The 24,861-nt window shown below is 41.9% G+C and overlaps 2 protein-coding genes across 4 annotated transcripts; one reads left to right on the top strand and one right to left on the bottom strand.

Annotated features, from left to right (window-relative positions):
• Positions 1–248: 248 nt before the first annotated feature.
• idi1 (isopentenyl-diphosphate delta isomerase 1) lies at positions 249–3,575 on the bottom strand. 2 transcript variants are annotated; one of them, XM_037456027.2, is made up of 7 exons: positions 3,467–3,575; positions 2,575–2,729; positions 1,758–1,927; positions 1,586–1,678; positions 1,300–1,430; positions 1,106–1,210; positions 249–874 (listed from the first exon to the last, which is right to left on the bottom strand). In XM_037456027.2, the coding sequence occupies exons 2-7, from the start codon at positions 2,724–2,726 to the stop codon at positions 662–664; spliced, it is 864 nt and encodes a 287-aa protein (XP_037311924.2). In that variant the 5' UTR covers positions 2,727–2,729; positions 3,467–3,575; the 3' UTR covers positions 249–661. The 2 variants fall into 2 exon arrangements, with proteins under 2 accessions (XP_037311924.2, XP_037311923.2); XM_037456026.2 differs by lacking the exon at positions 3,467–3,575 and having other exon boundaries at positions 2,575–2,741.
• LOC119198617 (WD repeat-containing protein 37-like) lies at positions 3,279–20,984 on the top strand. 2 transcript variants are annotated; one of them, XM_037455999.2, is made up of 14 exons: positions 3,279–3,402; positions 4,549–4,827; positions 7,940–8,036; positions 8,165–8,260; positions 8,912–8,976; positions 10,688–10,826; positions 11,927–11,998; positions 12,139–12,183; positions 12,368–12,444; positions 12,668–12,902; positions 13,463–13,604; positions 18,054–18,188; positions 18,583–18,697; positions 18,787–20,984. In XM_037455999.2, the coding sequence occupies exons 2-14, from the start codon at positions 4,675–4,677 to the stop codon at positions 18,916–18,918; spliced, it is 1,503 nt and encodes a 500-aa protein (XP_037311896.1). In that variant the 5' UTR covers positions 3,279–3,402; positions 4,549–4,674; the 3' UTR covers positions 18,919–20,984. The 2 variants fall into 2 exon arrangements, with proteins under 2 accessions (XP_037311896.1, XP_037311897.1); XM_037456000.2 differs by lacking the exon at positions 3,279–3,402 and adding an exon at positions 3,655–4,006.
• The last annotated feature ends 3,877 nt before the right edge of the window (positions 20,985–24,861 follow it).

Below are 24,861 nucleotides of genomic sequence, written 5' to 3'. Positions count from 1 at the left end.
TTTTTTTATATTTGGCAAACTTGCTGCCACCTACTTCTACACAAAGTCAAAAACACTATTTAGAGCCATCGACCTGACCAAATCATTGAGTGAGGTCATATCTGGATCTCTTAATTGTCATTGATAAAACTATTCTGTTTTACTTGCATACATGTAAACACAAATCTACCACAAACAATTTTTTTTATTGTGTAAAAGGGTGCAAAGACAGTTTGTTCACTAATAGAATTGTCAACAATACACAGGTGATATAAGTTGTCAAAGTTTACCTCAATGCAATGCCCTGTGGTTAGGCACTTTAAGTTTTAATATAAAAAAATGGCCTATTCTCTTAATTTTGTTGTCCATAGCGAGATCGCATTTAGCATCTTACTAGAGCGAAATGTGAATGTTTACTTCAGTTCACTCTATAAATGCATCTTTCCAGAATGGATTCCATGCTTTATTTGGGAACTAAATACTAATCACCCTACTTGCATCAGCTTGTATAGATGAATGCAACTCAAAGAGCTACAATAACCCAATGGACCACATCTACACGTACGACTTCCTGGAGAAATGTAGCCTGTGATACATTCAGAGTTGTGTGTGTGGCTATGCTTGCATGTCAAGCAGGTGCGTCTACAACCACAGGTTTGAAATGACAGAAGGCCTGTTTCGGCTACATGCGGTGGATGTTGTCATGGTCCATGAACTTCTTAAGGTTCTGCAGATCGTCCCACCACTTGAAGAGGAAGGTCTCTGCGATGAGGCTGAACCAGGGTGTGATCTCCACTTCTTTGCGCTTGGCCTTCTCTAACAGCTCCTTCATCTCCTCCTTGCTCACGTAGCAGTGGGTTTTGATCTCATTGGGGTCTGGGCTCAACTCCACGTTCTTTGGGAGAAGAAAGTTATTTTATGGTCCACAATGTAAGGCTGACAGACACATTGCAGGAACACAATCAAACGGCAAGATGTAATCCAAAAAGGGAATAGAATAGCAGCTTGAAAACTGGTTTGTGATGTATCTTGTTCATCAGAAGAACGGTTGCATAACTCTGTCATGGGGGCCAGATTCACATTATATATATATGTAACCACAGTTAAAAGACATTAAAGCACGAACCTTCTGCATGAAGAGGATGTAGTCGATCTCGTGTTCCCCCCACACACCGTCTGACTGGGCCTTGTAGTGGATCCTTGTCAGGTATGTCATTTCATCTGGTTTCACCTGAGTGGAAAGCATCACCCACAACCCTTAATAATCCTCTTCCATTACATACAGCAGCCACGACTTCAACACACACAGACACAATATACCTGCTCCATGGGGATACCCAGTTCAGCTTGGAGTCTCCTCTGAGCAGCTCTCCTCACTCCGATGGCTTCCTTCTCCTCCAGCTCGCTGTCCGTGTGCAGAGGGTGACTGCAGCATGTGTTTGTGAAACAGCCTGTGCATACAAACACGGGTCGATTAACCACCTCACCAGTGCCTACCCTCTGTGTTTAGTTCTCTTGATATGCGATGTGTGTACTGTATCCCAATGGCCCACAGGACTATTTTGGAATGTGGGTAAATTGAGTGGTTTAAGGATTCCTCCCTGACCTGGAAATGTGATTTTGGCATCCGACCTCTGTTGTAAGAGCAGCTTCTCTTCGCTGTTGAATATGAACACGCTGAAAGCTCTGTGTAACAGACCTGGTAGGGAAAGCATTAAATTTACCACAACGACCAAGCTGAAACAAAAAGGTATGTGCCAGAAGCAAGATAAAGGTACCTTTATCGATGTTGGAGTTTAAATGGCAGTTTTTCTTGGTGTCCGCACCAATCTTGCTGTCGTTCTCGTCGATGACGATGCACATCTCCGACAGCAGCCGGACCTGCTTCTCGTCCAGGTGATCGGTTACCTCGGGCATTCTGTCTGCAGACCACAGGGCTCCCGCCTTGCTGCAGGGACAACATTGAATGGTTTAGTCCATACTCACATCAAAACAGGAGACAACACTTTCAATGTGATGTTCTGAACTGCTTTTGGCCCTTTCTAGACCTACCAAGTTCTCTAAGTGTATGGAGAGCCAAACTGCAGAGTTCAATATTGAGATGTGGTTTAAAGCACAAGAAAAAGCTTTAAGGAAGAACTGACATAAAAAATGTTGTGCCTTGCCTGGACACATTTATTACTTTTTATGAATATGGTCCACACATTTAGATGATTGAATAATACCTCTGTGATCAAAACATTGCAAAGGACACTATAGTTTAATAATAGAATTCTAATAATTTAAAATACAATAGTTCATTTTCATAATAAAAGACAATTTGACGTTAAATCAATGAGAGCAGGATTCAAATGACGCGCAGTGTCCCACTAAGAGTAGGATTGTTTTAAAGTAACTTAAAGGTAGCATTCGGCACGACTTAAGAAACACAGACATATATACAGTATCTTGATAAAGTTAATATCTGCAAGACTCAGTGGAGCTCAGATATCTGACGTTAAAGCGCAGAGAAACGCCATTTCTCTGCCTCAGGTCAACGGGCTTATCTCTGGCTTTGCGTTCTTTAGACGCAGAAGCTTCGGGGCAGAAGCTTACCTTGATATGGCTCTGGAGCCGGAAGTGATTGGCTCGTAGGTGCACCGCAGCCGTAGTGCAGCAATTCCAACAGCGCGAGGTTTGTTTGATTTCCACACAGCAGCTCCCTCGGAAGACCCCACCCGCAGCACCGCCCACACACCCCGAACCATCGCCTGACCAAATCAGAAAACCAATCACAAGGTCTGAAGGGGGGGGCGTTGGTAAAAGCCGGACTGGAATTGGGCGAGTCAGGATCGGAACATACGCAGCGACTGAGAATAAACGGGAAGAACATTTATTTTTTCAAGGTTTTAACGCACAACACGTGCATACATACATAACTGTATAGTTACTAAGTAGTGTTTGCATTAATGGTTGATTGCTGATATGTTTGAATTGACTAATGTATTAAAAAGCTTGTTCTACTACAACAATGTTATACAAAGAGAGAATCCTGTCCTTACTTTTCATTTGATTGAACTACCACGTGTTACGTTAATTGTTTGCTTCATTCGGCTGAATCAATATAAAACTTAATGTAATTTTTGAAAAATTGATTAACCCAATTCGTTAATACAATCATTGGCAAATTGTCTTTGGTTCCTTTTTTGTTTACTGTGTTAGAAATGGCTTTGTGAGTGTGATGCTACTGTTTTTGTCACTGCATTTCTTAAAATAATTTAACTATCCCCGACACATTAACAGGAGAGCATACGGTGTAAGAGTATACTGTCCGTTCCAGCCTATTCCACTCCGTGTCACTCCGTTAACACTGATCGTCAACACGCCATCAGACCACTGCGCGGCACAACCCGCTCCACCCAGGCCTCTGACAGCTAAACCTAAGTAAGCCTTGTCTGCTATATATACACAACCTACAGCGAAAGCAGTAAAACGCTAAGTTACTTACAAAACAATTATTCTTTTCCAATTGGATGAATATCGTCTTTAACGTATTTTGCGCTTGTTTACGACGGCATTCACTGTGGTCGAACCACCTAGCTTCATTCCCTGCTTCTGAGGTCACGGGTTTTCATTGGAGTCCTCAGCAGCAACGTGACAGCCCATTGGCTGACAAACCTTAATCGCGTAATGCGGAAGTAGGTGCACCAATAAAATACGTGATGTGTCAAAATTCGGAAAAAAACCCGGAAAAGGTATTACTGTCAAACTGTAGCGTGTCATTACCGTCAAAATACATACGATGAAAATAGAGAAATAAAAATAAAAACGAACCCACAGGTTTTAATGCTACATTTCATGTTGTGTTCACTTTAGCCAACGGGGAGGTCCGTTAGCTGCGGTTTTATGTAACTTACAAGGATTAGGTAACATGTTCTGATGCCACAATGAATGTGACATTTAATGTCAGCATTGGCTCGCGTGTAACGTTAGCTTAGTTTTTAAGACATCTGTGCGGATTGATGAATTCAGTGAAGCAGTGACAGAGGTGAGTGGGTCTGCTAGTATTGTGTCATAGGTAACAGCATAGCCGTAACAGCAAAGTAAAATATTAATTCTGTACCTTGTGACTAGCATCGGGGTATTCGTTTTAACATCGAATACATGTTGAATAAAAGTATTTTTCCTATATAGCTCGGTTCTGCGGTGCGTGACGTTAACATAAACCGTCCACTATTCCCATACGTGTCGTCCTATTAGCATGGAAAGACCGTGGGGATAAATCAATCAATATTATTGTGAATGTCACGTCAGAAAGCATATTGGGATGCACATGTATGATAGAAGAGCCTTTTTGCAACGACATTGCGCCTAGTCAGTAAGGTGAAGCACCTCAAAAGAAGATTTTATCAGAATTATGTTGCTTTTAGGTTCTACAAAGCAAATCAGCAATAAATAACTATTTAAAAAAATATATATTTTGGAATTTTGTTTTTTCAGAGCAGCAGGTAACGGAACTGACCCAAGTAGTCCGCTCACACTTCCTGCAATGGCTGTGAACCTGAACTTGTCTCTCTTTTTTATCTGCAGAAAAGGTGGTGATAACAGAACAACCTCATCCACCCACCAGCCAACCATCGAGCCTGGCCTTTGTTTACCTGCTTCCCAGGTAAGAGGTGAGCAGGGGGGGCAGGGCCCTCCCTCGCCGGTAGGAGGATGCCTGTGGAAGGTGGGAGCAGCAGCGGCTCGGCTTCGGCGGCACGACACCCCAAGCAGAAGCGGAAGGCTCACAGTTTGTCCATCCGCCGCACCAACAGCATAGAGGAGAGGCTACCAGGCTTTCAGAGAGGAGACATGCTAGAGGGACAGGTGAGGGATGTGCACGGAGAGCCATGCCTTCTTTTTCTCCTCGTCCTCACATTCGCACATGCTCAACCCGACAGCTTTGGAAAAAATGCTTTGTATGCGGCATGTAATACCATGATCTATTCTTGTTTACCTGCTGAAAAATATATACCAGGAAGTCATAGTTTATTCATTTGATTTTTGATTGTCATTTAATTGGGGTTAAAGTTTGGTCTGAGGATGTTCTTTTTCCCTCGAGAGTACAGTACCAGCTTTTATTAACTGGCTGCTTTGGATGTGCATGTTGGTTACTGATTGCTTTTCATTAAAACAAAGGGATGTACTGTGACTTTTTAAGGCCACTGGTGCCATCAGGTTAATGATTAACAATCTCCCAGCCGACATGGTATTTAAGATAGAGCTACAATTGATTATTTATCTATAAGCCTTTACATGAGTGGTCAATGCCTGTTGTGCCAAACTGTCAAGCTCCTTCACTACTAATAAAATGGAAGAAGAAAAGCCTTGTTAAGAAGAAAAGCCTTGTTAACGTTTGGGAGTTGGCTCTTGAATGAAAATATATAACTCTCTTAGATAAGCTGAGCAAATTGTTGGTGAGTAACTGTGTTTTTATGTTTTTATCATGGGTTTCTGTCTTCAGGATCAATCTGCTTAAATGACAGACACATACACTCACCGGCCACTTTATTAGGTACACCTGTCCAACTGCTCGTTAACACTTAATTTCTAAGCAGCCAATCACATGGCGGCAACTCAGTGCATTTAGGCATGTAGACATTGTCAAGACAATCTCCTGCAGTTCAAACCGAGCATCAGTATGGGGAAGAAAGGTGATTTGAGTGACTTTGAACGTGGCATGATTGTTGGTGCCAGAAGGGCTGGTCTGAGTATTTTAGAAACTGCTAATCTACTGGGATTTTCACGCATAACCATCTCTAGGGTTTACAGAGAATAGTCCGAAAAAGAAAAAACATCCAGTGAGCGGCAGTTCTGTGGGCGGAAATGCCTTGTTGATGCCAGAGGTCAGAGGAGAATGGCCAGACTGGTTCGAGCTGATAGAAGGGCAACAGTGACTCAAATAACCACCCGTTACAACCAAGGTGGGCATAAGAGCATCTCTGAACGCACAGTACGTCGAACTTTGAGGCAGATGGGCTACAGCAGCAGAAGACCACACCGGGTGCCACTCCTTTCAGCTAAGAACAGGAAACTGAGGCTACAATTTGCACAAGCTCATCGAAATTGGACAATAGAAGATTGGAAAAACGTTGCCTGGTCTGATGAGTCTCGATTTCTGCTGCGACATTCGGATGGTAGGGTCAGAATTTGGCGTCTATAACATGAAAGCATGGATCCATCCTGCCTTGTATCAACGGTTCAGGCTGGTGGTGGTGGTGTCATGGTGTGGGGAATATTTTCTTGGCACTCTTTGGGCCCCTTGGTACCAATTGAGCATCGTTGCAACGCCACAGCCTACCTGAGTATTGTTGCTGACCATGTCCATCCCTTTATGACCACAATGTACCCAACTTCTGATGGCTACTTTCAGCAGGATAATGCGCCATGTCATAAAGCTGGAATCATCTCAGACTGGTTTCTTGAACATGACAATGAGTTCGCTGTACTCTAATGGCCTCCACAATCACCAGATCTCAATCCAATAGAGCATCTTTGGGATGTGGTGGAACGGGAGATTCGCATCATGGATGTGCAGCCGACAAATCTGCGGCAACTGTGTGATGCCATCATGTCAATATGGACCAAACTCCCTGAGGAATGCTTCCAGCACCTTGTTGAATCTATGCCACGAAGAATTGAGGCAGTTCTGAAGGGAAAAGGGGGTCCAACCCGTTACTAGCATGGGGTACCTAATAAAGTGGCCGGTGAGTGTATATGTATATATATATATAGTCTTTTTTTGTGGTATTCACTCTGAAGTAATCCAGTATTGCCCAGACCTAGTTTTCTCCATAATAGTCTTTTAGCATTTACTTTCTCTGCTTGACAGTGTCCTTAAAAATATCAGCGACTGAATCTGCAGCTCTGCTCGCGCCGTCCTGTTGTCTCATCAAGTTTTAATATGGGCCGCTTGTCCAGGCCTGATTAGTCTTTTCACCAGGCCTTTTGCTTAGACAGGCTGGCTCTGTCTATGTACCTAGTCCCCCCTCCCCCTAGTCTCCCCTGCCCAGCGCAAGTTACGCACACTCAGCTTTATAAACCTGTATATTTCACAAAGAATGCATCCACCAACTTTTAATGCCTTCATTATTTTCCAGGTTATGCTGCAGGTTTTAAGGCCACAACTAAGCAGCTTTGCAATCATAAAGACTGCTTGTTATTTGCTAATTGACCTTGACCGTATGTGTACACGGGGTGCAGACAGAATAGTGAGGCGGTTGACGCCGCTGTGGCAAACAGTTGGTTTTGAACTCGTGCCAGAAGAAAGCGCGACACTCGAGTGTTTGGTTTCCTCGTCTTTTAGGAGGCTTAAAGGAAGCATCAGCTCTTAAAGAGAGCTGTCAAATGCAGCCCAGTGAATCCTTTGTTTTCATGGCAGCTTAACGTCTCTTTGCATGCCAGTCTGGTATAGACCGGTGGTCACCTGATAACCAGTACTTTCAGGAGTCCACCATGGAGGTAAGTCCGTTGAGATGAGTTTGAGTGCTTGGACCTTGGCTGCCTTGTAGTTTGTTGTGTTGTTGTAGTTCTGTAGCACAATATCTATCTGAGCTTTTACACAACATGGGATTCAAGTTGCGTGTAATTTTTGATCCACTTAAAAGTTATTTTATGTTTTTTTATGTCTTGCGTGAAACGGGGCATGATAATGTGCTCTCTTTTATATTTAAATTTGATTGAGGACCAATCACCCATTTATGAATGAACTATTCTAAATGAGCCATTCTAAATAGACACTTATAGTATAAGGGAATTCTTGGTGTGAAGGCATTAGATATGAACAGTATTTAAGGGTTAAGCACAACATCCTGTATAAAACATTATATGTAAAAGAGAACAGCACTTAAGGGTAATGTGATTATTGTCGTAATGTTATTTGTAGTTCTTTCTCAGCGTACCATCAGGTTTATCACAGTCTTTTCTTTGTTTTTTCCAGGACTCGAAGCTGCCCCCCCCTCTACGGAACAACCTTCTCGACCTTTTTGGTCAGATAGAACGCGAGTTTGAAAACCTCTACATTGAAAACCTGGAACGTGAGTGACTGATCGAAAGAGTCGTGCAAATGCTTTTCGATTTGTGGCATGCTTACTGTATCGATCCTCAGATGTTGATTGAGTCACCAGATGGTTTCTGATGACCTCTGACTGTGCCAACATTATAGTACGCCGGGAAATAGACTCTCTGAACGAGCGTCTGACCGGAGACGGACAGGCTATTGAGGGAGGAGACCCCACTAAGGGAGCTTTGAAAACCAAAGGTAATGTGTTCCCTTTACAATGTTTTAATATAGTTAACAGAGGCTCCTGCGTCTGTCGACTTAAATGGCAAAGAATTGTTGAAATTGGTTGTGTCTGAAAGTAGACCTCTTATCCCAGGTTGGCTCAAGTAGCCATTAAGAAAAGCCTCTATGTGGTATGACACAGTTTAATAACCTTCAGGCTGACTGATCCTTCTTTTTTGGTAATAATATAAGAAGGATATTACGTTTTTAATTGATTTTAATCCCCAACTACTTTCTTAATTTGAATCCCAGTTCATTCAAAAACACCAATGTTGACTTAAAAGCATTGCACCACAAATCTGACCTCTGTTTTTTAAATTGTGTCAAAACTTGAGTGTAATGTACTACAAACTGACTCATGTTAATGTTTTGCCCAACAACTCTTGAAAGACTAACTTTAAGCCAAACCTGGAGTGACACTTTTCCATGGTAACATAGGTCTGAGATACTGTATTAAACCTCCTCTATGAACGTCTCCTAAAAGCAAGCCTGTTTTTCTTAGATTAACTTTTGGTCAAAGAGTTAATCTTGTTTTAGTGTGTGATGAAAGCTTTGACACTTTGTTCGTGCTGCAGTGAGACCCACCAATGAGAGTTGCTGTCATTGTTCTGTCTTTCCATTACACAGCCAGCCACAGCACCAGTCAGCTGTCACAGAAGCTGAAAACGACCTACAAAGCATCTACCAGCAAGGTACTTGTCTCCAGCTATTTGACCCTCTTCTCTCCAGCCCATAATATTTGTCATCTGTGTAATTGTTTGAGCTTTGGGTGTAATAGTAACAGACCAAAGCCCTTGTATAGCAGAGAAAGAAGAAGGACGTCTTTTTCTCTTCCTCTGAGGTCATGAGAAATTGCTGTTGAATTTTTTTTTTTTGCAGTTCAGATGCAATTATTTAAAGAATTTGGACTGAAGTAAACAAAATCAATTTCAAGCCTCTATCAAAACATGACATCTCCCTTGACTTCTTCCCTTATAATCTCTTGCCGATGCTGCTCTTGTACACGTTCCATGGTAAAATAGGTGGATCTCGCATCTTAAGAGTGGCCAAGTGGTAGTTTTGGGGAGCAGAATCATGGGTAATTTCCGGAATGCTCTTTTTTTTGTCACTGGACATTGTGAGGGACAGTGGGTGCCTGTTTTTAGTAACAGTCTGAACTTGACTCCTCCGCTCTTCTATCCATCCTGACAGATGTAATTTGAGTAAACAGATGCATTTGTATGAAATTTGTGCATTTGTATTTTGGCAATTTTTCACAAGAATCAAACTATTTTTGACCGTATCATAGAGGGGATACACAGGATCAAGGGAGGACTTAGACTAACAGAACTAGCTACTACATGATGTACAGCTAACCTTTTATGAGTGAACTAATTTTGTTACATTACATGTAATTTAGCTGACAATTTTATCCAAAGTGACTTGCATCGCATTATAAACCATGCGTTACATTTTTCTTAGGGAGCAATTAGTGGTTGGGTGTCTTGCTCAGGGACACTTTGACATGGGGCAACTGGGATTCGAACCGCTGCGTCTAATGACTGCCAGTGATGGCATCTTATGGCGGGTCAGCACTCTGCTTGCAGCTGCATGCACTTTACAGATTTTGACCGCTTTGAGACTACTGTTGACCCTTTTCATTTATTTTTATTGAAGGCCATGCTTAACCAGACCACTCAAATGTTTTTTTGGAGGGGCACCCCTGATACAGTAACAGCGCAAAGTGATCTATCATTCTTATACTCACACTAATTGGCATGTGACCAGTCTTCATTTTAATACTCAAATGGCAGTTTGATGTAATTTGAAATTATAAGCCCTTTGGCAGTTCCAGAATCATCCTCTAATTGCATGCAGGCTGATTAATGATAATAATAAAAATTATGATGCATTATGCATTTAAAGTGAACAGAGTCAATTAGCTGCATAATTACTATGCAGATGTTATTGCCATTCATTAGTGGAAACCATCTCTGTTTGTTTTAAAACTAGACTGGACTAGACTGTTTCTTCTATACGTGCCATAATCCCCATTGAAAAACCCCCCAAAGATTTCATGAATATATAGAGATTATTATACAAAGTTTTTTTTTTTTTTTAATTCACCCTTAATTGTAAACTTGTCATGTTGACGTTTCATCAGAGCGATTCCAACGTTATTATTATGGTTATGTGGCCCGCTTTCAATTATGTCATCCTCATTTAAATTTGAAACACAATTAATGCATTCTTTTCTGTAACTGAGTTTTATTAGTGCACCTGTAGTTACGTAACTTTTACTTGACTTCTACTTCAAGCAACATTCTTGCTTTAACTTTGGTTTAGCACGAGGAGGAGTGCTCACCCCTCCGTCCTTGCCTTCTCTCCATCATGCCAATGTTTCCTCCCTCCGTCCCTCTGCAGATTGTGTCCAGCTTTAAAGCCACCGCAGGCTCTCGAGCTTTGTGTCAGCTGCTCAAGGAGTACGCGGGCCACCGGGATGGCATCTGGGATCTCGGCATCACACGGACTCCGCCAGTGGTCCTGGGCACCGCCTCCGCAGGTACAAACAAGTCCCTTTACGGCCGATTCCAATGTGTCAATTAGGGCTGTCAAAATTGCTCAATTGCTCAATTGCTCATGACTTTTGAATATTCGCTTTAAAAAAACACACATATTCGAATATCTGGTTGCTACGGAGGAGACGTACATCACGTCCAGACTGACTCACGCCCGCATGCGCAAAGCCGCCGCTGCAGAATCCTCTTTCCTTGTTGAGGAATTCCAAAGGTTGCACATTAAGCACGTCAATCACAGGACAAATTAATACAACAAGACATAACTACTTGTATAGGTAATTCTTAAGTTAAAAATAATGTTAGGTAATGTTCAAAAATATTTAACAACATATTACCTACACAAAAATAAGTAAATTAACTAATGGCCAAGATCACAGAGCTTTCTCTCTCTGTCTCCCGGACCGTTCTCTGCGCATAGCGGTGTAAATGACAACAATAAACAAATGCTGTGTGCTGATCAAAAGTTTTCTACAAGCAATTTAAGGTCGCGATTCTTGTCCCAAATATGGTAGGCTTCATTCAGTGAACAAATATTCAACATAGAGGCGAGTATAGAACCGACACTGAGTGAGCTGTGCTGTGGTAAACATGGAACTTTCCCTTGGCATGAAACGGCAAACAATCAAACCAGTGCATGAAGCTGTTGTTTCTAGTCTATTTTATTCATGCAATATATAGTCAGTACAGTAGCGCGCCGTTGCTGCCGCCGCTGTTTTTTTTTAAATATTTGAATGTTAATTTTCACATTTGAATATCTGTTTTTAACAACTATTTGAATATATATTTGAATATAGAATATTTATTGACAGTCCTAGTGTCAATCACTGCATCAACTTTCTATACTCGTCTCACATGCAGAAATGGTCAAAAGTAAGTACACAGTTGAAATATTTATGTCATTATAGTGTTGTTACATTAATTAGGAATCCTTGGTGCAAGTTGTACTATTTTAGCTTGTAGCATTCAAAACGTCACTATAAAGCGGCCCTTAACTGAATCTGAAAAGTAATTACATCACATTACTATGTTAAATCATTACTTGACTACCATTAAAGAGTCAATGGTTTCATGTTGTCCATCACAGATCACTCCGCTTTGCTTTGGAGCATAGAGACTGGAAAATGTCTGCTGAGGTATGCTGGCCATGCAGGATCAGGTAATAATCATTAAAATACGTAAATCCCTGTATTTGTCCTCAACCAAGCAGACAATCCAAAGTGCATGATGAGAGTATCTAAAACATACGCTGTTGGATAAAAACCGTGTGTCCACTTTTGTCACACTTTTGGCCCACAGTCAATTCCATCAAGTTCCACCCCACAGAGCAGATGGCCCTCACAGGTATGTATTTAAATGGCTGCGTATTTGTCGTGATGGATTAGCTAGATTTCTTGTAGCAACATCTTAATTCTCTTTGTGACTATTTGACCGGCTCCTCCTGAGGTCTCCAGCACTTTTCTGTAGGTCATAATGGATTGTGTATTTTAATGTAGGGTTATGTATGAATGTACTTATGTTTCCGCAGCCTCTGGGGACCAGACAGCTCACATCTGGCGCTACATGGTGCAGCTTCCTGCCCCCCAGCCATCACCAGATGTCAGTGTAAGTGTCAATTGCTCTCTTCTCTCAGTTTCTACTGGAACATCCTGTGGAGTAATAAGAGGTGTGTGTTCTGAATAATCATTAAATTCATTCACCATTTGGACACCAAACAACCAAAATGAGCACCTAGTTGAACTGTTACACAGTTGGATATCACAGTATGTTTTACTCTGTGTCGCTGCAGGCCCCTGAATCTGTTTGTCTCTTTTTTTTCCTCCGATAGGCCCCATGTGATGACGACCAGGACTCATCGGACAGAGAAGACGGTGAGGTGGATGGTGAGGGCCCCAGCGAGGTCCCCACCGTCCGGCTCGCTACGGCAACCATGAAGAGCCACCAGGGTGTAGTGATCGCAGCTGATTGGTTGGTGGGAGGCCGACAAGTGGTGACCGCTTCCTGGGATCGGGCTGCCAACCTGTATGAGGTGGAGACATCTGAACTGGTTCATGCCCTCACTGGTATGTAAACTGATTTTCAAATATATTGTACATGTATTTTAATGTTTTCTATAATTAGGTCAACATATTTGTTATGTCAAGTTATTGTGTCAGTTAGCTGTGAGCCAAAACCTTCCGCGATTTCCGGCAGTCCAAGATGACCCCAATTCACAGCCACATGAAACAAGTTACACAATAGTCTCGTCTCATGTCAAGGTTGACATGGCTGAATCTGTTCACTCAAATGAGATGCCTACAGCACAGATGATTTAGTTCATGAGCTGAGAGGGCAATGTGCTGCCGGTTCATCATATGGAGCAGGTGTAGGCTTTGTTTTCCTTGGTTTCCCTGACTAAAAAGTAAGAAAAAACTGTTTCCTTTACTTCATGTGACTACACAATTTAATCCCGTCCAAGCAGACTGTACTGCAGGACTTGGTTTGAAAAATGTAATGACCAGATTGTGTCTATACTTGACTCGGACTCTCTTCTTGCCGTACTTTCTTATTGTAGCAACCGTGCATCCGATTTAATTGAGAACAAACCCACAGTTAAGCAGGCTTAATGTGTCTGTGAATGCAGGCCATGACCAGGAGCTGACCCACTGCTGTACCCATCCTACCCAGCGGCTGGTGGTCACTTCATCCAGAGACACCACCTTCAGACTGTGGGACTTCAGAGACCCCTCCATACACTCTGTCAACGTCTTCCAGGGACACACTGAGTGAGTGGGTCTCTCTTATAAACACACTCTTTGATCGGCGATGAAACCTTTCAGCGGTTTGAGTTGCTGCGCTCTTTATTTTTCCCACAGGGTGGCGCTGTAACCTCTCATTGGTCTCTGAATCCCTCCTAAACTTTTTGCTTTTTCTCCTTTTTCCTTTTCAGTACGACATTAGTTTACAAACTCAATTGCTTTATGCCAAATCCACTTGCCTCTTATTCATTACTGAACACTTGGCTCTCCTTCTCCCCACTCTTTTCTTTTCCTACCTCTCTCTCCCTCGCTCTCCTGTTCATTTATCTGACCGTTTCCACATTAATCCGCCACTCTGTATAATTTGACACTTTGCTTGCTGTTAACACTCAATTGCAGACACTCATATCAAAATGATGACTGTCAGGCGTGTCTGCAGCGCTCTTTAAGTGTGTGTGTGTGTGTGTGCGTGTGTGTGTGCGCGCTGGTTTGCGCTCTCTGTCGGCCTTTTGATTGCAAGTGGGGGGATTACATAGAGCTCATTATGTACGACCCCGAACATGTATAATTCCTGCAGATCCCACTCTAATTCTCTCCTGTAGACAATTGGTATAATGAGATTAAGCACCAGTGTTTCCCAGTTAACAGCCGCCCTCTCCCTCCCTAGCCTCCATTCTTCTTTTGTTTATGAATGGCCCTCGTCTTTAAGTAAAAACTTTATTAGCCCTTTTGTGATTCATTTATAGCAGCAAACTTCCACAGAATGTAAAGTTTTTAGAAAGATGGAACTTTCTGGAGTAGAGCTGTCACTAGATGTCATCGGTGAGGCAATGAGTAACTAACCTGAACTGGCTTATTGTTCGTTACCAGACTCAACCTCTGGGGCTGCTGATTATTATTATTATTATATTATTTGTCTGTTGCTCCACTGAAAATCAAAATAGGTATAATCGAATACTGTATAATGCATGTCTTTGGTTTGACCTAAAGTCTAACAATATTCTAACATTGTTATCCTAAAAATGGACTATTTTCATTAACAAATGATCTACCAAAGTGACACCTTCACATGTCTGGTTTTAACCACCAGAAAGTTAAGTTTTTGTAATACCAGCAGTAATCCACATTTGAAACCTGGTGTGAAGCTTTTGCTACAAGAATTTTCATCAAAAAAAATATGCCGGGGAATAAAAGTTAAACTAATTTAAAATGAATTCAATATAAAGTCAATTAAACAAATTCTTAATTGTGTAGTGAGGTTGAGATGAAGCCACAACAAGGATGGGTAAGATGAAAAGAGGAAATTCATCTCAGGAAAACGAAATGCTTTGCCTCATTGTGAAAGGTCAACAGTCACATTAACACACAGTTTACCCAGCCCCGTGCTTTATTCCCTTTCTAACCTGTGAGCAGTTTCTATTTTTTATGTATCCTACCACCATGGCAGGGTGCTGCCTCTGTGGCATTTCTCCCGGTAATTTCCCCCTAATCTCCAGCAGCAGCGTGTCCGAGTCGAGGAGGCCGGTGGGGACGCTGTCACAGGCAGCAGAGGCTGAGAGCTGCCTCTTGTTCCCAGAGTCCTCCCTGGCAATTACGGCAACCGCTTCCTGTCAATGAACCATGGCGGCTAAAAGAGCAGCACACCCCCTCCATCTCACCCCCACGCCGTAATTGCAGAGTAATGACAACTGCCCAAGAGCTAACGCAGCAGCCGAGAGCAAACGAGAAGTGACAGCGGGCTCGCTCTGCAAACTGAATGCCATGTCACGTTTGTCTCTCCTGACATCGCCGGCTTTTCAAGGCATTTTGTTACAGTTGATAGAAACACACATTTGTGTGTGTGTGTGTGTGTGTGTGTGTGGAGGAATACAACAGCACTTAACAGGTTCTGTCTGACAGTTTGCTGCAGCAGAGGAACAGGTGGCGCTGAAACCTCTTTGTCACTTGTAGCTGAATTGTTTAATTAACATTTTACCTTTCAGTCATTTTGCACACTCATCATTTTACATATCCATATAGTGAAATATTCCTTTGGTGGAAATGGTGGAACGAGCTCTTTACATCTTCCGCCACAAACTAAAGACACACCTCTTCAGACTTTACCTTGACTTAAAACACAAACAATCACAACACAAACACAAACACAGCATCAGCTAAATGACATGTAATGTAATGTCTATCTTTGCAGAGTCAGGCTGTCACCTTTTTAGATGTTGACCCGAGTTTCAGAAAGCAAAATTAAAGGTGTCATAGACATTTAAAGGGCTTAGTAAGTATAGGAAACAAATATTTTGAGACTTATGTCTCATTGTAAAAATGTCCTGTTCCACCAGAGCATCTCATTCATCTCACATCTACCCATACAAATCTAAAAAAAGATCAAACATCATCACTGAGTCCATCATCAATACACTTCTGTGTGTCTGTCTGTGTATAATAAGTAGTTTGAAATGCATAGAAATGGGTGTTGTGAGGCATAAAAAAGAAATCGTGTGTGCCACCTTAATGGGAGTAAGCAACCTTTGCGCTTCTTGGTTCTGGATTCATTCAACTGTCGAGCAATCCCATGTTTCTCTCTCTCTATTTACTCCCTCAGTCTCTCTCTCTCTCTCTCTTTGCTCCCTCAGTCTCGGATCGCAGGGAGTCTTGACCTTGGCTGTCAGACACACTACAGAAATGCCATTAAGCAACACCTAATACTTCCCTCCCTCCTCAGCACTCATTCTAAAACCCTTTAACCTTAATCAAGCTTCTAATCAATTACCTTGTCTGATCACCCTCCCCGCACACCTCCCACCTTTCCTTCTCCCTTCTTGTATTCCCATGTGGGCTGTTCCCAGCAATGTCAGAAGGTGCCTTTAACGATAAAGCAGTTTCCTCGAGCCCCGACCCTCTAATATTACAAAGTTTAGTTCCCCAATTAGCCCTTAATGCCATGTCAAGTAAGGTGTGTGAGTCTGTGTGTGTGTGTGTGTGTGTGTGTGTGTGTGTGTGTGTGTGTGTGTGTGTGTGTGTGTGTGTGTGTGTGTGTGTGTGTGTGTGTGTGTGTGTGTGTGTGTGTGTGTGTGTGTGTGTGTGTGTGTGTGTGTGTGTGTGTGTGTGTGTGTGTGTGTGTGTGTGTGTGTGTGTGTGTGGCGCACAGTAACTGATTGGCTGTGTTAGAGGTCTGTTGAGTGGCTGGGTCTGACTGCTGCTTCGTGTGTGCCGTGCAGCTGGACTAAGGGCTTCGGAGGACATGTCTGCCTCCATCGAGCCAATGGTACAATGAAAAAACGTTATTGTTCATTTAGCATCACTATTCATTGAATCAGTTCTCTCCTGGGAGGCTGAACAAGTTGGGCTTCATTAGAGGAGCATAACGATAGCAAGATAACCTTTTTAAAGTTGTCTTTTCTTTTAAAATGTCTCCCCAACATACAAAGTTCCAAGTCTTTCGCACCTCTTATCACATCGAGCATCAAAGACTACCTCTAACTTTGCCTACAGCGATATCAGGCCACGTTGACCACTGCAATGGTAAGAACTTCAACCACTGAAGGTTTGCAAAGTCAAGCTTTCCAGCCAGGTTTCAATGAACCTTAAACTTGAAAATTGCCAGCAACAATATCCTGAAATATGTATATGGTATCCCATCGTTCATGGTTTGCTCTCTCATCTTTAATTTGGTGTAACTGGGGTTGCGTGCTGGTTGTGCAAGAATTATTAAACAGATGATGATGATGATGCGTTTCATTTAAATGCTGCATTTCGTTGAGAAAATAGAAATTAGCAAGAGGATACATCACAATACCTATCTGCAATAATTGAAATGTAAAAATCCAATATTGCCATAGATCAGTGCAGATAATAGATTTACATTATGACCGGTCTAATACGGAGCTGTTAAAGCCATGTCTACTTTAATGGCTGTAATGAAGGTAAAAGTGAGACGGCATAACGTAAAACCTTCTTTCGTGCTATCTTGACAACTCAAACACATTCGATTGTGTGAAGACTTTCAAGTCATTATTGAACCCATTTTGCTGCTAGCTACACCCTTGTGACAGGAGTTTGTGTGATCCTTTTCCAGTGGGAAGGGGGGGGTGTTACCTCGTAATGCTTCAAAACAAAGAATCACATTTTAAATCTTTCAAACGTTGTACCCGATACATCCTCAGAGGTCCTAGTTCTAGCGAGGTATCTAGTGAGGTATCTCGACATGTTGCTGTGACGCATGTGTGGATCTGTCCCACCTTTCAATAATTACTGCTTCTGTGGGAGAGGTGACGAGACCGGCTATGAATAATTTTCACCCCGAGCGTTTCTAAGTTGGAAGAAGTTGAGGACTTTTGTTGTACTTTTCTCTCAACTCTCGTCAGTGCATTCAATTGGATGATGTGCACGGTGTGAATGACTACACACACACACACACACGAGGGAGAGCGTCCCGTTCTTTGAATCAACAGTCCTCAGTCTGACCACGTTTGTCTCCTGCAGCACGGTGACGTCGGCGGTTTTCACGGTGGGCGACAATGTGGTTTCGGGAAGTGACGACCGCACCGTCAAGGTGTGGGATTTGAAGAACATGAGGTCGCCAATAGCAACCATTCGCACTGACTCAGCCGTGAACAGGTGGGTGAAACACTGGTGATGCACACTTACAGTAGACGCTCAATATCAAAGGGCTGTTATTGGTATCTGGAAGAATCAGCATGTTGCCAATCTTAACTGAGCTCTTTGTATTTTACGCATTTTTGGAAAATCAATCGTTTTTTCAAGTCCGTAATTATCTTGAATGCCAGTGAGGGGAAAAAAAAGAATTGAAGGTTATAGATGCAGCTGTTGTTTTTGCAAGCTAGAAAGTGAATTTGTTCGTAATTCATTTAAAATCTAGTTCTGAAAAACACACGATAATTCAATCGCTAACATAAAAGTCAAGACCGAGGTTATACAGGTGAAGAGTTTCCATGTCATTCTGAAGAAAAATGCGACCCTGTTTCAAAGTGACCTTGATGTGGCCTTTCAGAATCAGCGTCTCTGCCAACCAGAGGATCATCGCTCTGCCACACGACAACCGGCAGGTCCGACTGTTTGACATGAACGGAGTGAGGCTGGCCAGACTCCCACGCAGCAACAGGATGGTGAGGAAGGGAACACAGCAGCAGGGAAGGTGCGTGTTGGATCAATGCGCAGCAGTAAAACGTGGACGTGTGTGTGTGTGTGTGAGCAGGGTCACAGGCGAATGGTGTGTTGTACGGCGTGGAACGAAGAGAACCAGTCCTGCAACCTGTTCACCTGTGGCTTCGACCGGCAGGCCATCGGCTGGAACATCAACATCCCCGCCCTGCTGCAGGAGAAGTGACGCCACTGACACACTCACGTGCACAACAGAAACACGCACGCACACACACACACAGTGTAATCTTTGGTCTCCCACCTGCTTGCATGTATAAAGTGTTTACACATTGAAGCACTTTAGTCGTTATGTATGTCACAGATTTCCAGCTGCTGTAGTGTGGAGGAAATGGCTTTTTAGGAAGCCGACATTCGATATTTTACTGATTCTACATCTCATTTGTTCATGGTTTTAAGTGACCCACATGGTTCCAAGTGTGTGAAGTGCTGAACTCTGGTATTTGACCCCTTCACTTACTAAGCATGCGTCTTTTTCTGAGATTAAACTATAGAAGTATATATATATATATTTGACTCCACAGTCACAGGCTGCTGTTCACATCACTGTTGTTTAGTGACTGCTGAGTGGTTACTCCTGCATGCAGATAATCTCGGTTTGCTAATGTTACCTGACTGGATGTGAGAGAACCATGAGGCCATCAGTTTATAGGATAAGATATGAAGAAGTTCTGTATATGTTATTTTGTGGCCTGATTAAGTGACCTGTGTTGCAGGTTGTTGCTACTTTGTGGATTAAGTGTCTTACAGTGATCTGCCATTTAAGGTGGAGTTTGGTTCTGTGAAATGTTTTTATCCTTTTAGTGAGACTTGAAATATTCTTGTCATTGAACGTAATATATATATATATATATATATATATATTATTCAGGCCTGCCAGATGACTTCCACAGCAAGCAGGCTGCTGGCTTATTCATTTTTAGTATAATTTACTGCAGTCTTGTCTGAAAATGTTCACCAATTTTTAAAATGTCAGTCCTTGCCTTTACCTTGGATGCTTTCAATTCAGAACTGGCCTCCGTATTTCCATATTTTGTTTTGAATTTTCCAAATGATTCTTTAACTGCCTTGTTTGTTTATAGGAAGATATTGTTGTATTTCTCAATTCTCCGTCTCTGTCAGACTGCTAAGTGTCAAGAATCAAGGCAATAATGGGTATGTGAAGGTTACACATCATTATAATTAAGTATTTCATATATGTTGCAGGTTTGGGAGTCACTACTTTTAGCCATATTTAGCGCTCACACATCTTCAGTTTGAGTGAAATACAAACCCGTCCTCTTGAGCCTGTTGCCAACTGAGAGCCCCGTCTTGCTGTAATGTGTCATTTCTGTGCTTCAGTAGCAGCTTGTCGATATGAAACTGTTGTGTTTGCACTTTGCATTGAACCCCTTCGCCTTGTGTTACCTCTGACTTGTTGATGTTCAAAGTCTGTGAATTCCACTCTTTATCCAAATTCAGAAGCAATAACCCAGCTGCTTTATGTTTCTGGTGCTCAGAGTGCTTCTGGTTTAAAATACTGAGTCTCAGTTTAAGATCTAGTAGAGTTGAACCTGACCAGAATACGTCATTTGTTACACTCATGCTCTGTCCTTTAACATGAAGTCTGCTGTAGGTTTTGATCTTCAGACGTGATTTTCACTGCTGTAAGTAAGTATGATTTGTGCGACTGGTGTAGATGTTGCTCAGTGTACAGAACTTGCCCCAAAGTTGGCTTCTTACCTCACATTTGCTGCTCTTTCTACCAACAAGAGAGTGGCGATGGGTATTGAGGTAGCATGAAGGTAATCACATAATGAAATGCCTTAGCGTTGCATGGAGAACAGTGCATCAGCCTTATCCATCAGAGAATCAATGCACTGTTCCAAATGCATGTTAAAAAACTAATTGTGTTTCACTGCACGGTGCAGATTTAATTATTATTCCTGTTTCATTTCGAGAACTCAATCTCGCGGCCAGTGATTTCAATGTCATTGTGATCTGGAAGTAGAAAGGCAAGTCCTATTTTCGCCCCACAAATGAATTCCAACTCGAAGGAAAATGATCTTGTATTGATGCACTAAGATATTGCGAACCAGATGTTAGGGGTGAGCAAGAAGTGGATAGACAGCACCAGGCCTCGTAGCGAATCATATTCCTCAAAGTTCATTATGGGATTTACTTTGCATACTTCATTGTGGTAGCTACGTGCTCTTGGACACTTTCCAATAAAACTTGTGATTTTCTTTCCCAGTCTTTCGTCTCTTTTTCATCTTATTTAACACAAACCTCTTTTATTCCATTCAATTTGAAATGACATTGATCTGGTTTTAAATCTAGTAGATTGGAATAATGAAGTCTGGATGTGATGAAAGGAGAACCATAAAGTATATGAATATGTAACCCCCCCTTTTCTCTTCTTTGTCCGTAAAGAAGCGGGCTACTTTTAAATAGAACTCGATTCCCGGGCCACACCAACACAGCGAGAAAACGACCAGACAGATTATATACGTATCAAAACAATAATTTATTTCTATTTAAGATAAGTTTAAGAATTTTAAAACACATCAAGTAAAAAGCCAGGAGACGATAAAACCCGAGGGATGATTCGATCCAGCGTAAAAGAACCTGTTAAGGTTCAGTCCAGAGTGTGATTTGATCCGGGTTTTCCTCAGTCCCAGGCACCGAATGGATCACTCTCACGTGATTTCAATGAGTCCGTTCTACATGAAGGAGTCCGGGGACCAGGGTTTCCGGGGCGCCACTCTGCTCCTTCACTACGCGTCTCCCCAATATTGTTCCGCCGTCAGCTGCCGGACCGGGCACCTTCCATTAGGGAGTTGCGGACGTTTGCCCTTGGGGATTCCAGGAAACGGCTCCAGTAGGGCACAGGGGATCCAGCCAGTGACTCCGGGGGACACACGTCCAGCCGTCCGAGCCGCTGCTTCTCGTGCAGCACGCCTATCCGTTCCCTGGAAAGAGATCTCACCTCCTTTTATTGGGAGGGATCTTCCAGCTGGCCAATCCGAGCTAATTAGGTGCAGGTGTGTCAATTAATCGTGAGAGGGAAAGAAATACAGGTTGACAGCTATATTCAATAACGCAAAACCACAGCAACAACTAAGAAAATCACAGCAAACAATATATAGAGACCACAGCAAACAATAAGTAACTATACAAAATAAACTAAACTCAATCACCTGCTCACTTAATTATATTATGTGACAAATATTTTTACACAGGGCAACAGTATCCATGGCCCATGGCTGCCACGGAGCGTGTCATTCTTTTTTTTCATTAGGATTTTCAAAAAAGGTATGTTAAAAAAATTGTTTCATATCAGAAGAAATGAATGAAAATGATCCTGTTATTATGCAAATATGAAAACAGTTGTATACATTTTTTTTAAAGTCATGGAAATTAGCATTGCAAAACTCTGGGAATATTCAAGGAAAATATTCCATGTGAATAAATGAGAATATAATTGGAAATAATTTTTTTAAAAGTGTATTCACACCCGCAAAAAAATCCACTTCATATTGTAAAATGAATTCTCAAATGAATTCTCTTTTTTTAGTTCAAATCCTCTCAGGTTGATTGAGAGCAAAACAAAATGTGGTTTTCAATTAGTTGATCCTTTGCAAAGAAACAGCGTCTGCTGCATTCTATACAATTAAAAAATATATATTTATGAATTACGTTTTTATTGCTTAGCCTTTCATTTGCAGCAGTAATTACTTATCTTGGTATTGAATGTAGAAAAAGTCATAGTATTTTGAAAGTAACAGCTTTAATCTAAACGCATGAAGACGAGGCCATTCGAGCCCACAAAGCCGGAATGGTAGATGTTGTCAAATGGAAGGTATTTCATGTGTAACTTTCTGTAATGTCTTTCTGATGTCATCACTTAACCCTCCTTACATGGAGGCGATAGCAAAGCGGGGATCTCGGCCTTAGTGGATGCCCCGGCTGACTGAAGACCTCTGCAAAGGGAGGGGTGACAATATGCATTTATTGCCTGTTAAACATTTGACGACGTTAGACCTCTGAACCATCTGTGGGGAGAGAGCTCCATCCATTCAGTGTCTGTTCAATAAATAATTAAAGACCATTGAATTTTCAAATCAAGGTTTTTTCCTCACGTGAACGTTAGAAGATTATGTTCCACCTCATATAGTGTGTCAAAATATGTAAATAAAATGTAATAAAAACAATAGAAAAATTGGAACTAAGTCATAGTATGGTAGGTCAAAAAGTATTATTGTATGTTGTAAAAGGTGAAAAATTCACAACATGCTATGTTTATTTGAAGTATTAAAAATCTAATTGTATTATATGTGAGAAAATAAGTAAAACAATTTTGGTTTAGTAAATCAAACTTCCATAAAAAGTCACAGTGGTGCAAATTTTGTTAGGTACATATTCCAAAAAACTTAAAATCAGTTACTGTCTAAGGTGATGGTTGAAAGGCAACAATACTTGAGCTCATTATTCTTCTAAAATGTTTCAATGTGGGCGAGCACGGTGTCTATTGAAAGTGAGGGACATACGGTATTAAGGGGCAACGAACCATGAAAACATCTACATGTCATAAAACACTTTCCTTTCCCTCCATACGAGCAGAACACCTCAAACATGTGAACTGGAAGGGATCAAACACGAGGGTGGGAGGCATTTATCTTCACACATCCACATCTTGCTGCATGCTGACACAGTTAATTCACTACCTGCAGTCTTACAAAAGAATCGGTTTCATAAAGATTACAAAAGGCACATTACATGCCATCCACAAGGTTAAATTTCCTAAAAAATACATTTCATGAAGATCCCTTGCCGTTAACCACAACCCTCCCCCCCCCAAAAAAAACGACATTTAGCCCTGCATTTCTTTTCCGGCCATCAGTAAGGCCTCCTTGACAACATTTGTTGGTTTTCTATGATACGCCATCATCACCTGGCAGATGGTGATGATGAAGCAGCCTCCCTCCTCTCAGTCTCCATTCATCAGGCTATTTCGGGATTAAAAGTGATCTGCACCTAATCCTTGTTGGATTGCATGAATCCAAACGGTATCTCAGCAACCTTCAGAGCAGAACTGGTACCAGAAAATGTCCTGGGATGTCCCTGCCCCAGTTGCACCTCCACTGATGGTAAGCACAGTGGATACTATAGTCTAACCCAAGATACTGCGACATCTGCTGACTGTTCCCATTTCAAAATGTGTGGCCACCGCTTTTGCATCTGCCTTCAACTATTAAACAAACATACATCTGTTTAGAGAAGAAACAGCTGGTGTCAGAGAGCCTGTTTGAGAATAAGTCAAAGAATAAATTAAAAGTTGTGCTGCAGCAAGTGAAAAAACTAGTAAAGTGTACTTTAAGTTGAATACAAGTTTTGGTGTAATATGTAAAAAAAGACGACATTAAACATCTGAATGTAAAAATGTCAAAAGTCAGCCTATAGTATGTCTCCAAGAGACATATAGTGAAGTAAACCAACAGATGACAGGATATTAAGTGTTGAAGTAATGAAAAGTATGTAACATAACCTAAGGTAATAATAACATCATTTGAGGTGCAGTATGGAAAATACAGGATGGTGCATTATAAAAAAAATTAAAAGTCATTAAAAGTCTGGTATATTAAAACGGGTGTACTATGTAAAAATGAATCAATTATTACAATTACAGGTCTTTATAAAAAATATGACAAAGGCATGCAAAAAAAAAAAGAACTAAATTTTAAAATAAGTTGTTACTGTTGTTTCCAGCCAGTTCCAGTGCAGCGAATTGTCTGGAACGCAGCATTGGGCCACATGTTGAAACGATGTCATCCTGGGTGTGTTACGGCGCTTAGATCCCACAGCGACACCCACACAGGGAGCGAGGGCATCCGCTGGAGTTTCACCTCTCCTTCCTCGCCCACTAGATTACAGCTGGCTGGCCGTGACCAGCCACTGCAGCAAATTGTCAATTATGATGTTTATTGTCGAGCCCACAGCCGACGCCAAGGCCTCGGGGGCGAAGGGCAGACGCTGCTGAGGAGGCCCACCTCCGTCCCCTCCTCTCGCCTTCCTCCCGCTTCCTTCTCCCTCCAGGCTAATTTGGTGGCGGGTTGTGTGACGCCTGCCACCG

The sequence above is a fragment of the Pungitius pungitius genome, chromosome 19, assembly GCF_949316345.1.
Source record: "Pungitius pungitius chromosome 19, fPunPun2.1, whole genome shotgun sequence".
Lineage (NCBI taxonomy): Eukaryota > Metazoa > Chordata > Actinopteri > Perciformes > Gasterosteidae > Pungitius > Pungitius pungitius.
Note: the sequence above shows the minus strand (reverse complement) of the source record. Positions and strands in the feature narration are given on the sequence as shown.

Coding starts and splice junctions, on each gene's coding strand:
- idi1 (XM_037456027.2), bottom strand. CDS start 2,726: ATGGTTCGGGGTGTGTGGGCGGTGCTGCGGGTGGGGTCTTCCGAGGGA. Junction 1,928..2,574: donor GGCTCCAGAGCCATATCAAG/GTAAGCTTCTGC, acceptor TTGTCCCTGCAG/CAAGGCGGGAGCCCTGTGGT. Junction 1,679..1,757: donor AAACTCCAACATCGATAAAG/GTACCTTTATCT, acceptor TTTCCCTACCAG/GTCTGTTACACAGAGCTTTC.
- LOC119198617 (XM_037455999.2), top strand. CDS start 4,675: ATGCCTGTGGAAGGTGGGAGCAGCAGCGGCTCGGCTTCGGCGGCACGA. Junction 8,037..8,164: donor CTACATTGAAAACCTGGAAC/GTGAGTGACTGA, acceptor CCAACATTATAG/TACGCCGGGAAATAGACTCT. Junction 12,445..12,667: donor AGCCATCACCAGATGTCAGT/GTAAGTGTCAAT, acceptor TTCCTCCGATAG/GCCCCATGTGATGACGACCA.